Raw genomic sequence first — 13,768 nt, 5'->3', positions numbered from 1 at the left:
AATTCGTTTGCGGATTAGACCGCTTTTATTTACCATTCATAATCACAGTTTGTAGTAACGTAGATCGAGAAGATCATTGTAATACCAAACTGAGCTTATCATATTAGTACTTAGAGTCGAGATATGTTGATGTAGGAACCTTAATTTCTACATCAAGACAACCGATAATTGAAAGAAAAATTGAATAAAAAAATCTCAAATACAATACTAAATTATAAAGATGAAAAGGAATTGCAGAGTCGAGATTTCGGATCTCTCTCCTTAAATCTCTAAACGCCCCGTAGTGCAACGGTTTTGTAGCGGTCAGATTCCAGGATAAAACTGCGGTTTTCTTTCTTTCTTTCGACACCGAAGAACAGAATCTAACGATCACTATTTATGTGAGTACTCTCATACTCAACTAGAGAAAAGAAGAAGAGAAAAGAGATTGTTATGTTGGTGAACCATCATCTAAATGAGAAACAATGACCATCGTTTTATACCCAAAATCTCAACGTACACACAACTAAGAGGAAGATACGACACTTATGAGAATTGATTCTCAATTTCAAAGTCAAAAGAATTACTCCACCTTAATGTCGTTGATTGATTTTGTTGTTACAAAACTTAATATTGAAGGAGATATTTATTGATTAATTAACAAATTAAATAAAAAAAACTTAGAAAAATAAGAATAATCTTCTAGCTTATAAGCCCATTTCCTATATCTCAAATCCCAAATACAGTCCATGTGTAATTGGGTTTCTCCTTTAACTTCCAATGTAGGTCATTTGATTCTAAGTCAAAATTCCAAGCTTTACAAGCTATCTACTTCGGACATCCATTTCTCATTCAAACGAACTTCGTGTTTGACATTCAAATACACTACCGTGTAATGCACGCATCGACGATTACACGATCGTGCTCAAGAACCGGTCATTCCGATGAATATTTTCACCGGAAAATCTACCGGAAAGTGATCAAAACCACTTCGTCAAAAAACAAGTTCCAATAGTTGCAACTTGGAATCAGTTCTTGTGAAATCTCTCAAAAACAAATTTTGGTCTTTGAATTCACTATCTTAATAGGAGATTAGTCTCAGCAAACATACAACAATTATCGCTGAATTAAATTCTGTTAAGTAATTTATTTGTAAAGTATAACTGATTAAATATATTATTTAATCTAATGGAGTTCAAAATATCTTACAGAATCTTACAAAAGATCATGTTAAGAATATATTTACAAAAAATTTTAGGACACATGACACTAAAAGTAGGCTAGCCTATATGCAACGGTAAAACAAGAAGATAGTTCTTAGTTATTAAAATAATATTAAAGCTTATAATATCTAAGAACAGTTCTTCAACTGATGCTACAACAGTTTCTTCAGGGAGAACATCTACCCATGCTCTTGAGTATATGTTCCTCAATTTTATTATTTTTAAAATCTAAAAACAGCCCAACAAGTTGGCCGATAAATATGGTCTTGACCTCACACTTTCTTCTTCACTCTTGCCTACAAATACAATCGCCAAAAACCCTAAATTTCTACAAAAGTTGAGTCATTTTGGTGGGCTATGCTTTTATCTCCAAGTAAGTTTCAAAAATCCATCTTCTGCTCTTCTTATTTTCTCAACCTACCATGTCTCTTTGATTCTTAGCTTTCTCGTAGAGGAACATTGTGAGAAAGTTGAAATCTTTGCAATCCTTTTGGCTTTTGTTATCTTGTTCAATCGAGCTCGTGTCTTTTTGATGTTCAGGTAGTTGAAAAAGATGGATCTTAGTAGTTTACCGGAAGACATTAGTTGCCATATCCTGTCCTTCCTCTCCACTAAAGAAGCTGCTTCCACATCGGCTTTTTCGAGAAAATGGCGGTATCTCTTTGCTTTTGTGCCTAATCTTGATTTGGATGACTCTGTTTATCTAAATCCTCGGAATAAGACGGACATTTCCACAAGTTTTATGGATTTTGTGGATAGAGTGTTGGCTTTGCAAGGAAATTCTCCATTACACAAGTTCTCTCTAAAGATCAGAGATGGCGTTGATCCAGTCCGTATCATTCCTTGGATACACAATGTGTTGGAACGCGGTGTATCCGATCTTTATCTACACCTGAATTTGGAATCAGAATTTCTGCTTCCTTCAAAAGTCTACTTGAGCAAGACACTGGTTAGGCTGAAGATATATTTTGGGCAATATCCCACCATTGATGTTGAAGATGTTCATCTCCCAAAGCTTAAGACACTTTATATTGAGTCAAGCCATTTTGAAAAGCATGGTATTGGGCTTACCAAGTTTCTTTCTGGTTGTTCCATGCTTGAGGATTTAGTTCTGGAAGATATATCTTGGTTCTTTTGGGATTTCGCGTCGGTGTCTGTCCCAACTCTCAAGAGGCTAACGTTTTGCTGGGAAGAGCGATATGATTTTCCAAAGAGTGTGTCTATTGATACTCCAAATCTTGTCTACTTGAAGTTTACTGACACTGTTGCAGGCAAGTATCCGAAAGTGAATTTCGATTCGCTTGTTGAAGCCCATATCGATCTTCACTTGTTGAAGCCATTATTGATACAGTACCATCAAGGTTATGGGGAAAATGATATGGTTGGCAATGCAACAGATTTTATAATGCGACTATGCAATGTGAAGACTCTTTATCTATCTGCCAACACTCTTCAGGTTTGTTTTCATTATTCCCATCTTTCTTTTTTTTAACATTACTTAAGGATTTGAGTTAGTGACTGCAATTGAGTGATGATAATCTAATTGTTATGGTTTTGTTTCAGGTACTTACTTACAGTTGTGATGCAATACCGCTATTCAACAACCTGATTCATTTAACCATCGAGAGTAATCCAAACGTAGGATGGCAGTCAGTACCGCGCTTGCTCAAGAATTCTCCAAATCTTGAAACTCTTATCTTCCAAGTATGAAACAAACCCTTGAAAAGCATTTGTTGACTCATTTTTCAAAGTCTGAGAAATATTTCACTATGTATGTTTCAGGGCCTCATCCACAAAGCAACGAATAAATGTGGAGATGTGTGCTTGTGCTGCAAACCTCGTGAAGAGATGCTCAGTTGCTTAGCAACAAGTCCGGTGAAGGTTATAAAGATACTGAAATTTGGTGAAATTAGTGATGACATGGAGAAGCAGATCAAGTATTTCTTGGAGACAATGCCAAATCTTGAAAAGATAATATTGTACTACAATACAACAAGTGCTGGAAATGTAATTGCAGTTTCAAGCCGGCTTCGGAGGCTAGTTTCTGGAGTAGCTTCATCCAAGTGCATTGTCCAACTAATCTCTGATAACCTCAGCTTGTCATCTACTGTATCGAAAGATGGGCTCCTCTTCTTTAAGAATACCCTCTTCGGTTTGAAGATTATCCTCCTCAGAGATGATTAGCTTTGTACTCGCTAAAATGATCTCTTGTTTCGGCCTAATTCTGTTGTAAAGACGTGTTATTTAGGCTCTGTCCTTTTTAGCTTACAATGTTAACTTCATATTTTGTTTGTTTCAGTTCGTCTTTTGTGTTGACTGATATTGTTTGAGTAATTGGTAGGAGTAATTCATCATATACTCAGAGTCAAGATATTTTGCAACTTAGAATCAGTCATTGTGAAATCTCTCAAAAACAAATTTTGTTCTCTGAATACACTATCTTATAGGAGACTGGTCCTTGGTTCTAATGTTCAAGGTGGAACACATACTCCGTCAAGCGTTGCAGCTTCGATGAATCCACCTTTTGCTCTCTTTTAACAGCTTCTTTCTTCACAGTCACCATTTGAGAAGTTGCATCCACTGTCCATCCATTCTCTACAACATCTGTGTATATCCAGCAAAAAGGAAAACAATTATATTGTGAATTCTGATTCTGTAACATATATGATTGTCATTAGATCCATGCCAACAAAAACACTAAGCTAAGACATTGCCACAAACTCTTTGAGATTCTTCAAAAGTGGATACATTCCCAGATAACTTTTTTGTGATTAGTTTCAATATAAGAATGACTTCAGTAGAAGTCTGAGAATTAATGTGGGATGAGGTAGTTAATCTTTTGAAAGCAAAGGAAATTGTAGAAAGAAGCTTACAAGTTGTGGCATCATCCTCCGTCATCCCAAGGAAAAGAGCTAAATCATGAATGGTAATTGTGGAGTAGGCAGACAACAAAAGCTGAAACATCCTTTTTGTGTAAAGATCTGCAACAAAACCAATTCATATATAGAATTAGAGACTGATGGAATGTAAATTTAAACAAATGATAAGTGGACATTAAGATCAGGTGTTGAACAATTGATGTCAGTAAGTGGTCATTTAGATGTGGAGAAAGGTACAACGTCACAAAATTCAGATCAATGATAAGATGAAAGGTGGTTCTGTACATAACAAAAATCCTAAAGTAGGCCTCACAAGTTAAGACAATAACACAGCTATTCGATCTCAATATGAAGATCAAAGCTCGAAACCTAGAGAGGAATACGAAGTAATAAAGTACACAACTACATAAGCAATCAGCAAGCTTAGTTCAAGAAACCAATTCATACTAGCAAACTAGTCTTAAAATACAGAATAATTACCTGAGAAGGCAGCAACCATATCTTTAGCTTCTTGACTCCAATCATAACCCCGAATAGCTCCATATACACCTGCATAGTCGTGTGTCCACAGCTTCTGACCAATCTTCCAAGCTGCAACAACTTCAGGCTTCCTCTCCTTGATAGCTGTAGGTATCGTTTTCCAGAGGAATCGGGCACTATCACTGCAGTATTTCCAAACAAGCACAACAAACATCAAAAACAAATCCAACTCCATACGGCCACAACCATAACTCTATAGTTTCAACATACTACACTCACTATCAAGACAAAAGAAAAAAAACTGTTAAAGTTCTAATTTTTGCCAAGTTGTAATTTCTCAATTCACTGGATAGAAACAAGACAATGTAAAAAGCAGATCTTTAGACCTTAGAAAGATCCCCTAGCAATCAATGCCAAAGAACAACTATGAAGCGCTAAAATTCACAAGAATTCAAAGAAACCATCAAGGAACTAATTTTAGGTTCACGACGCAAACAATAACATCAAAGAAGAAATTAAACTCACCAATCGTCGACGTAAAAGTAACCCAGAAGATGGATTGCGTAAGGCCAATCATCATGATAATCAATTCCTTCGGAAGCAACCTATAAAAATTATGAAGCGATAAATCAAACGATTAACCCCACAAAATCCACTTTACGAAACCCTAATGAACAACAAAAAAAAAAAGAGAAATTTCGGACCTGAAGCATGAGATTATCGCAGATTTCAGCGATTTTATCAAAGGATTTAACGGCCAAAGCTTCCTTCACTGGAGAAAGATCCATGACAGGGTTCGATTTCACTACTCTCGAAGCTTTTGCGAAGATGACGATCCTTCTTCCAAAAGCACTGTAGGGAAAAAAAAATCTCACAGATTTACAGGTTTTAAAAAACCTTTTTAATACGGTTTACTTAAACCGACACTAATCATACCAAACACAGAGGATAAATGGGCCAAGCCCAAAAGGTTCCGTTGGATCCTTAAGTTTCCCGCCGAACATCATAAAGCCACAGCGTCTGTTCCCGCCAAAATAACAATCTCTCTCTCACTCTCACTCTCTCTCTCTGTAGCCTTTGGCGCGAGTTCTTCCATGGCGGAATCAGATCATATCTTGGGGAAGAAGATGCGATTTTCGTCTTCTTCAGTTCGTTACACTACCTCCCAGAACCTTATGGCAAGCAAATTACGGACTCAGAGCAATCGTTCCTCCGTTCGATTTGCATCCTCAGTGTCTCACATTGTCACGGATCTTCGTCACCATCATGCGTCATCGCTCACCGGGAAACTCGAGACTAAAAATCCTCGGTCGTGTTCTCGTGTCTCGGTGAAGAATCTGTGTCTCAGACGCGTATTCTCTCCGAGTTCGATTTCTAACGATTGGGACTTTCACATGAAAGGGGAAAATCAAACCAAGGAGCTAAATGTGGAATCTCCACAAACGACGCCACCGGAGTCAGAAATGTTTACCGGTGAACCTTCTGGTTCTATCAATCAAGAGATCAATGGGGTCTCTGGGAAGAAAGTTGGTACCAATCTTGGCAGCAAAGTGGTATGTTTTTTCCTCATGTTTAAACTGCAATATTGGCTCTTCACCGGTTGCTTAAATTGCTTCTTTTTGATATGTACTGCGACAGATTCGACAACCGGAAAAGATTTTTAAGAACCCTGGCTCGGTGAGCTATAGAAGAATGCTTCCTTATTTGATGGAAGCTGCAGATGGTACTAGAGATGCTGATGCGAATGATCTAAAGAATCAAAGAGGTGAATCGATGGCAACGAAGAACCGACTTCTTGAAACCGAGCCTGTTTGGCAATGTACCAATAACTTTGTTAAACCATCAGCTCAAAGTTTACATGGAAACATTAGCCCTTTCAAGACTATGACTTCATCTAATGGCACCAAAATTTCGGTATCATCTTCAGTCTTGTTGCGTCCAAAATTTTGATTTTGTTTTTCCATCTGTCTTTAACATTTCCCCTGTTTTGACATGAAACAGTTGTGCTCCAAACGCAAGCTATTTAAAGTGCCAGGTTCTGTAAATTACAGAAGAATGCTTTCATATCTCAAAGAGAACTCAGAGGGTAATCCTGGTTAGTCTCTTGATAGTCATGCTTAGCGCACGGTTTATTCAATGTCGGTAATAGTTGTTACATTGGTACATTTAGATCCTACTCTCTTCTGTGGCTAGGTGAATTATATATAGTATACATGAATCATAACTTGTATTGAAAAAAAAAAATAACCTGGTAGACTTGGAAACTGATTTTTCTTTGTCTTTAATTGTTCTTCTAGTGACGCCTGAAACCAGTAATCGTACAGAGGAAACAGCTCCAGCCACTGAGACTAAAGGGGCATCAAGTGAAGCTAGAGATTTGAATACATGCTCTAACGATGTTGAAGCGCCACTCTCTGATTTAGAGGAACGAACACGAAGCTCAAACTTTTGTTAGCTCAGTTTAGCTGTTAGTGTTATCTAGTTACAAAGTTTGTAACAAAGTCATGTATATAGGTTTGAGCGTGTTTGACTTGTTTACACATAGAGCTTGTTTATCTAGGCACTTGTAGGTCAAAGAACTGAATCGACCCCTAGATCATATGATCTCCAAAGCACAAACATTAGAGGTACCTATGCATTAGACTTGTTGATTCTTATGTCTCCACATTTTTCTGATTATAGTTGATTGGTAAAGTGAAAGACATTAGTAGTCTCTTTAAAGGTTTGATTCAGTTGTTTTATATGTTGAAAGCAGGAATGCTTTATTGACCTTGACAATGTACAATGGGATAACAGAGGAATTTAAGAATTGCAACAAACAAGCAGAGAAATATGAGATAATATGTTTTCATCAGACTCTGGACCTCTTGCATTCTGGAGGGAATCCACGAGGGAACCTTTTGAGATCAGAGCAATAATTATAGATCATGAAGTATTTCTGAACCCATCTGAGTCTCCTCCTGCCATAAGCATTGAGCTCGCTTGCCACTTGCAATTTACCATCACCGAGTGAACTCTTGAATTTAGGGTAACAGCCTGAAGAGACGGTGCAAGCCGCTGCGTTGAATCCTCTGTAGTAAGCTGTGAAAGGAGCCTTGGACCAGTCAGTCTTGACTAGACCGCCTCTCGTGGCCCAATCATCTGCATTCCACAGACTCGAGTAGATCCTCATGGGTTGGCTCTTTGGGAAAGGAACACCGAGCCGCTCTGCATTGTTAAAGACTCTAATGGGTAAATTGTCCACCAAGAATCTGCAGAGACAAGACAAGAAAGTCAAGATCTACGTCTTTCACTAAGTGTTGGAGAAAGAGAGATGGATGGATGTTTACATGATGTGTTGGGGTCTCCAGACAATGGAGTAAGTGTGGAAGTTCTTAGTGGGATCGAACCAGAGATAAAACTGTTGCTCTCTGTCTCCTTTCCCTTGAGCAAAGACATTGGTGTGAAGAACATAAGGCTTCCCTGTTTCGTTCCCTAGAAACTCAAAGTCTATCTCGTCATGTGTTGCTCCTTGAGACGACAGCTGCAAAATTTTCAGACAAATTTAGAAAGAGTCTCTTGATCAGTTTTAGTAACAATGTGTGAGTGAGAGTGAGTTTGAAAACGTTACGTAGTAAGCAGTCACGGTGCCGGCAGAGTTTCCGGCGACGAGTTTGAGCTGCATATCGATCCGACCAAACAAATACTCTTTCTTGGATTTGAAACCCGACCCGGAAACTCGGTCCAATGACAAAGACAACATCGTCCCTCCGTTGAAGATTTTGCCTCTGTGGTCACCCCAAGTGAGGTCAAACTCGTCAAAGAAGTTGCTTGCGTAGGCCGAACCGACCAATGTCACCAGAAGAATAGCCGCCACGACGGTGGTGAGGCTCGAGCTTCGACCCATTTGGGTTTGGTTGGTAGAAATGAAAGTTGTGGGGTGAGTTTGGAAACTAAAGAAGATGAAGCTTTGTGTTTTGGTGTGAGATGGGTTTAAGAAGGTGATATGTGTATATATAGGTGGAGAAGCATTGGGAAGCTAACTTAACTCTACTCCCTCCGTTTTAAAAAGAGTGTCATTTTGACACATTTCACACAAATTAAGAAAACATTGAATTATATATGTCCCTATTTAATAAGTGATTTATGATTCAAATTCAATGAAAAGTAGTTTTAAGTTAAGGGTAAATTAGGAAGTTTTGCGTAAAAGTCACATTGAAAATATAGAATGAACACTCTTTGTGAAACAAAAATCAAACTCTAGAATGACACTCTTTGTGAAGCAGAGGGAGTATTTGTTTTTGAAAGTTTGTTTATATACTCCATTTATTTGCTCGTTTTCAATAGTAAAGTACAATAGTATATAATATGGTTAATAATAATAATAATTGCATTTTATTGCATTATTGAGAAACCCATCATTAGTATTTCCTTTATTCTTATGATGAGGCCTATTTAATATGGGTGGAATTTTGAAACAAAATAGAAAAAAGAAAAGAGAAAATGAAAGCTGTCCAAAAGAAAGAGAACAAAAAAAGAGTGAGTGAGCTGAGTACTGAGTACTGAGTACTGAGTTCGTAATCACTCAGTCGATAGCTGTTGCCAGCTCTTCTGCTTCACCCATGACTCATCAAATGCCTCGAGCCTCCTTTTTTCGTTATAGGCTTTTAGATTTTTTCTTCCTTTAATAAATTTTTAATCTACATTGAAACGATCATATTATTTAACTCACTTAAGTTTTTTATAGTGTCGATAGAAAGCTAATAATCCATCATTCCATGTATTTGATGGCATCATACCCCTTTAAACGCTAGTTGGACGTTTGATATAGACCTAGCGATAATTAAAGAATTGGATTGAAATCGGAGATTAATCGAAGACTAGTTTTAGGAATCTATATATATATTTTTGGAGTACATTTAGTAAATAAATCTTGGAGTTGAGACTTATTTACGAGTCAATGCGATTGACATTTATTATTTACTTTTACAAAATTTAAATAAAAGATATTAACCAAATTGTGGAAGCTCCCTTGGCTCATTGGTTGACTAAGGGTTAATTAATGCTTCTACACCCAAAGGTCTGGGGTTCGAGTCTCAGATACTGCGATTTATTAATAAATTTGCAGATTATTGGAGGCAAGTGTGCAGGAGATCTCCAGCGATGTACAATTATAGCCGTTCGCCAGGATTATACGCAGAGAGTAAAGTGTCCATCAAGAACATAAAGAAAAGGTGAAGGAGGTGAGTATGAAGAGGAAGGTGAAGAAGGTGTCGTCTGTCGTGGATCTAATAAGGGTCGGAAGGAATTGTCCGTTGTAGAATCGTCTATGTAACAGTTCTCATAATTTGTAATAAATAATATATCGAGACGTTAAAAAAAAAGATATTAACCAAACAATATCTTGCCTAATTTGTTTCTAAAAACTTCTACGCAATCTTTCCATATATCATCAAAAAAAATTTATAGCAAATATTTATATTAACATTTTGCATAGCAATAAAAATACTAATTTATAATAATCAAAATATTCACATAGAAAAATTATATACACATACAAGAAAAAGAACTATATTTTATCATCATTTAAGCCGTTGCTTTATTTAAATAAAATAAAAACACAAAACTTGAAATCATATATTTTATATGATAAATTTAAAATATATATTAGTAGTATAAATTTAGAATCATTCAAAGAACGGTAAACCACGGGTAAGATCCTAAAATTATTGGATTTGTAACAATAATAATTTATTTTCTTGGATTTTATAACACTAATAATTTAGCTAACGGGATAATATAGACGGGTTTATATAGAATGACGGATTTGGGTCGATATTAATAAATAACGTTATATCACGGATGAAATCATAAAATTAACAATCAAAATACAATTATACAATCTTAAACACAAAACAAAAGAAACAATATTAACAAAACAAATAAAACTTAAAATTTAAATTTTTTAGTTATAAAAAAACCGATCTACGGTATACCGCGGAGTAAAATATTCAAAATTTTAAAATTGATCATACATCGTTACTTAAAAAATGTATGTTTTCGTATCTATACTTCAAAAATTAAAACCTAAACAAAAGTAATCATACACTAAATAATACATAGATAGATATCTATATTTAAAAATACAAACTAATATGATATATCTTCAATTAATTTTTAAAAAAATAATAATACATTTTTTAGAAAAATATAGCCCCGCGGTATACCACGGGTTAAATTCTAGTATTTTAATATTTTTAAAACATATTATTTCAATTTTGTTTTCAAAATTGCAGTAAACACATAAAAATATATATTTTTGAAACAAAATTTTATGATTTTTATTAAAAACAATTATGATTTTTATTAAAATTTAAACATAAGTTATTGTAAAACATCACAAACTCCCAATTCAAATGTTTGAATAACAAAAATAAAAATTATTTTATACTTACAATCTAAAAATAATCGGTATATGTAAGATTAGGCCGGGAGCAATCGGATTAGGCAAGAAGTAATCGGATTAGGCGGAGAGTAATCGGGTAACTGATTTTTTTAAGGATTAGTTATTAAACGAGGCAGATAGGATGAGTCTAGCGATTAAGTGGAGAGTAATCGGAGGTTGCCGAAGATTTTTAGAACAAAGATCATACCAAGTGATTAAACAAATAATTTTTTTTTTACAAAAGCTATATCTTTTCTTTTTACTTTGACAAAATTTAAATAACATTAAAAAAATATTCAAAAAAGCCTTTGACACATTTTTACAAGAACTTGAAACTTAGGATTTTACATCGATAAGAGATTAAGAGCATGATTTAGGACCCTTATGATCCCCAAGATGCAAACCAAACCAATAAATTATCTTTGTAATGTCAATCACCCAGCTCTCTTGTGAATGAAATCCTATTTCGAATCTTCTTGTCGCTTTGTAACAAATCATTTGGAAATTTTAATGGAACTAGCAAATTATTCTATGTAATAAAAGGGATCGTCAATTGAAATCAATCAAATCCATTGTTCTGTATGTAATAATAATTTAATAACAAAGCAGGACAAAAGTTTATGGAGAAATCATAATTAAAGGGTTAGGAATATTTATGATTGGTAGAACTTCCCCATGCTTTTCAAATTTAGTATAGTTTTTTTTTTTCTTTCAAATATCTTAAAATAGTAGAAAAACTAATCTTGGTTCCAAATCTAGTATTACTTTGGTAAAGTTTCAAAATTGTAATAAAAAAATAAGGTTTAGAAAGAGTTCTTAAATATTTAGTAAGAGTTAGTTGGAGGCGATTAAGATGACGCATACATCTTCAGAAACGTTCTTCAATATTTTTGACGAGTATTCTTTTATGCGAGAAAGATTTAGTAAATTTTCTGTTTTTATAATCTCACATAGGTTATATTCCTTTTTTTTTTTTCATAGGTTATATTCTTAAATTGTCTATTTGGCCTTGTTTTTTTTTGGGGCAAATTGACTAACTGTTAAAATTCGTAATGTTTTGGTTTCGTTTGTAAACTAGGTTTCAGTTATCCTGCATCCATAATTGAATTTTGATTAACAGAAACAATTAGTGAGAATTACTAAAACATTAATTTAGAATTCTTTTTGTTTTCCTAAAGTTATAGGAACATTTTCTTAATCTAATTTTAAGATCACAGGATTTTGATAATATTTATGAGAAAAACATAGGAATGTATTGCATTGAAAACTATTTTCTTAAAGTAATCACATAAGTTCACCCTTTTTTAAAGGAGGCTATGGTGTTACATAGTTAAACTACTACCGAAATAAGTAGGAGAAAACGACAAGGCAACCCATTTGTTTTGTAATAATTTAAAAGATAAATATTAATGGTCGTTTTAATGAGAAAGTGGACGACAAGAAGAAAAACAAAAGAAAGAATGGGAGTGAGACAAGCTGGCATGGAAATGGCCACACTTCTCCCTTTGTACTTTGTGTTATCTCATGTCTTAGATTTGGTGCCACATCCGACGTGTCACTTCCCTCGTACCTCCTTCACGTGTGACTATGACCTAACGGACTCTTCGATCTCTATCTGTTCCAGCCGGCATGGCATGTCATGCACATACAATGAACTCCGATTTCCGATTTCATTAGACTACATTAGACTTAGTTTATTAAGACAATATGTTCTTGTTACTTTTATGATACCAAAGGAGAGATATTGATATAGCTATTATGTTCGATTTAATCTCGTAGGTTTTGTGATATTTTCTACCGACTCATCTTTAGGGTTTTAGTGTCTAATTTTATGATTTTGTAGGTTCTGGTTAGCCCGCATATATGTACTACCTCAACTAAAAAACAACAAAAGAGCGTTTGATTTCTTCTTTTTTCGTTTATACGTCTATAATTTTCAAATTATTGTGGAGTAGTATTTGTTAGGTTTGTTAAGTGCAGTGTGTATGAAGTACACAGAAAAAATAGAACATTGCATTTAAGACAAGGAAAAAAGATACTCAGCTACACGAAGTATAACGGAATACATGGCTACACATGCCAAGTTTAAAAATGTACAACCAACTACACGAACTAAATGTATTGCATGCCCACATATACCAACTATATGACGACATGTGGTCAACATCATGAACATCTTATTCTGGTATACTAATCATCGAAATCCGGCATTGACCATCGTTGACCGGTATTGACCAACAAAAATATTCAATTTTTTTTATATTTTAATATTAAAAACAAAAACAAAAAATTATCCTATTAAATCTTTTATTGTATTGTATAATTAAAGAGGAAAACACATTCTATATAGTATATTCAACTTAAATAAATTTTGTATAGGCTTGGGCAAAAAACCCGGACCCGATACCCGAACCGATACCCGGACCAAAAAAACGGGTTGGGGCGGGTTAGGGTATTAGAAAATTACCTCATTGGGTAGAGTATTGGATTACCCGTGGGTATCGGGTTGGGTCGGGGATTACCCGTTACCCATTTAGGGTACCCACAAACCCAAAGAAATACACATGTTTATATATGTATATAGATAATTAGATATATAGTCTTATATAGTTATATACTTATATGTATGTCCTAGGTTTTAGGTTTTGTGACTTTTGACGTTTGAGTTTATATATGTATATAGATAATTAGATATATAGTCTTATATAGTTATATACTTATATATATAATTATATATATGTAATACACATATGTTTATATATGTATATAGATAATTAGAATCT

The 13,768-nt window shown here is 34.8% G+C and overlaps 4 protein-coding genes across 5 annotated transcripts; 2 read left to right on the top strand and 2 right to left on the bottom strand.

The window, feature by feature from the left end:
* The first annotated feature begins 1,412 nt into the window (after positions 1-1,412).
* On the top strand, positions 1,413-3,518 carry LOC9304386 (F-box/LRR-repeat protein At4g14103). Its single transcript, XM_002870290.2, has 4 exons — positions 1,413-1,575; positions 1,743-2,658; positions 2,766-2,906; positions 2,985-3,518. Exons 2-4 carry the CDS (start codon positions 1,756-1,758, stop codon positions 3,384-3,386), a joined length of 1,446 nt encoding a protein of 481 aa, XP_002870336.2. The 5' UTR covers positions 1,413-1,575; positions 1,743-1,755; the 3' UTR covers positions 3,387-3,518.
* A 15-nt stretch (positions 3,519-3,533) lies between these two features.
* Positions 3,534-5,457, bottom strand: LOC9306407 (COP9 signalosome complex subunit 8). The gene is made up of 5 exons (XM_002868267.2): positions 5,266-5,457; positions 5,087-5,166; positions 4,562-4,743; positions 4,076-4,183; positions 3,534-3,806 (listed from the first exon to the last, which is right to left on the bottom strand). Exons 1-5 carry the CDS (start codon positions 5,347-5,349, stop codon positions 3,667-3,669), a joined length of 594 nt encoding a protein of 197 aa, XP_002868313.1. The 5' UTR covers positions 5,350-5,457; the 3' UTR covers positions 3,534-3,666.
* Positions 5,458-5,608: 151 nt separating this feature from the next.
* On the top strand, positions 5,609-7,212 carry LOC9304385. Of its 2 annotated transcripts, none has more exons than XM_021019872.1 (4): positions 5,609-6,114; positions 6,200-6,475; positions 6,563-6,647; positions 6,859-7,212. In XM_021019872.1, the coding sequence occupies exons 1-4, from the start codon at positions 5,656-5,658 to the stop codon at positions 7,014-7,016; spliced, it is 978 nt and encodes a 325-aa protein (XP_020875531.1). In that variant the 5' UTR covers positions 5,609-5,655; the 3' UTR covers positions 7,017-7,212. The 2 variants fall into 2 exon arrangements, with proteins under 2 accessions (XP_020875531.1, XP_002870335.1); XM_002870289.2 differs by having other exon boundaries at positions 6,563-6,656.
* A 70-nt stretch (positions 7,213-7,282) lies between these two features.
* Positions 7,283-8,644, bottom strand: LOC9306406 (xyloglucan endotransglucosylase/hydrolase protein 15). The gene is made up of 3 exons (XM_002868266.2): positions 8,172-8,644; positions 7,891-8,084; positions 7,283-7,812 (listed from the first exon to the last, which is right to left on the bottom strand). The coding sequence occupies exons 1-3, from the start codon at positions 8,445-8,447 to the stop codon at positions 7,413-7,415; spliced, it is 870 nt and encodes a 289-aa protein (XP_002868312.1). The 5' UTR covers positions 8,448-8,644; the 3' UTR covers positions 7,283-7,412.
* Positions 8,645-13,768: the final 5,124 nt, after the last annotated feature.

This window comes from Arabidopsis lyrata (assembly GCF_000004255.2).
Source record: "Arabidopsis lyrata subsp. lyrata unplaced genomic scaffold ARALYscaffold_7, whole genome shotgun sequence".
Taxonomy (NCBI): Eukaryota; Viridiplantae; Streptophyta; class Magnoliopsida; order Brassicales; family Brassicaceae; genus Arabidopsis; species Arabidopsis lyrata.
The sequence above is the reverse complement of the archived record's forward strand: the minus strand, read 5'-3'. Positions and strand labels throughout refer to the sequence as shown.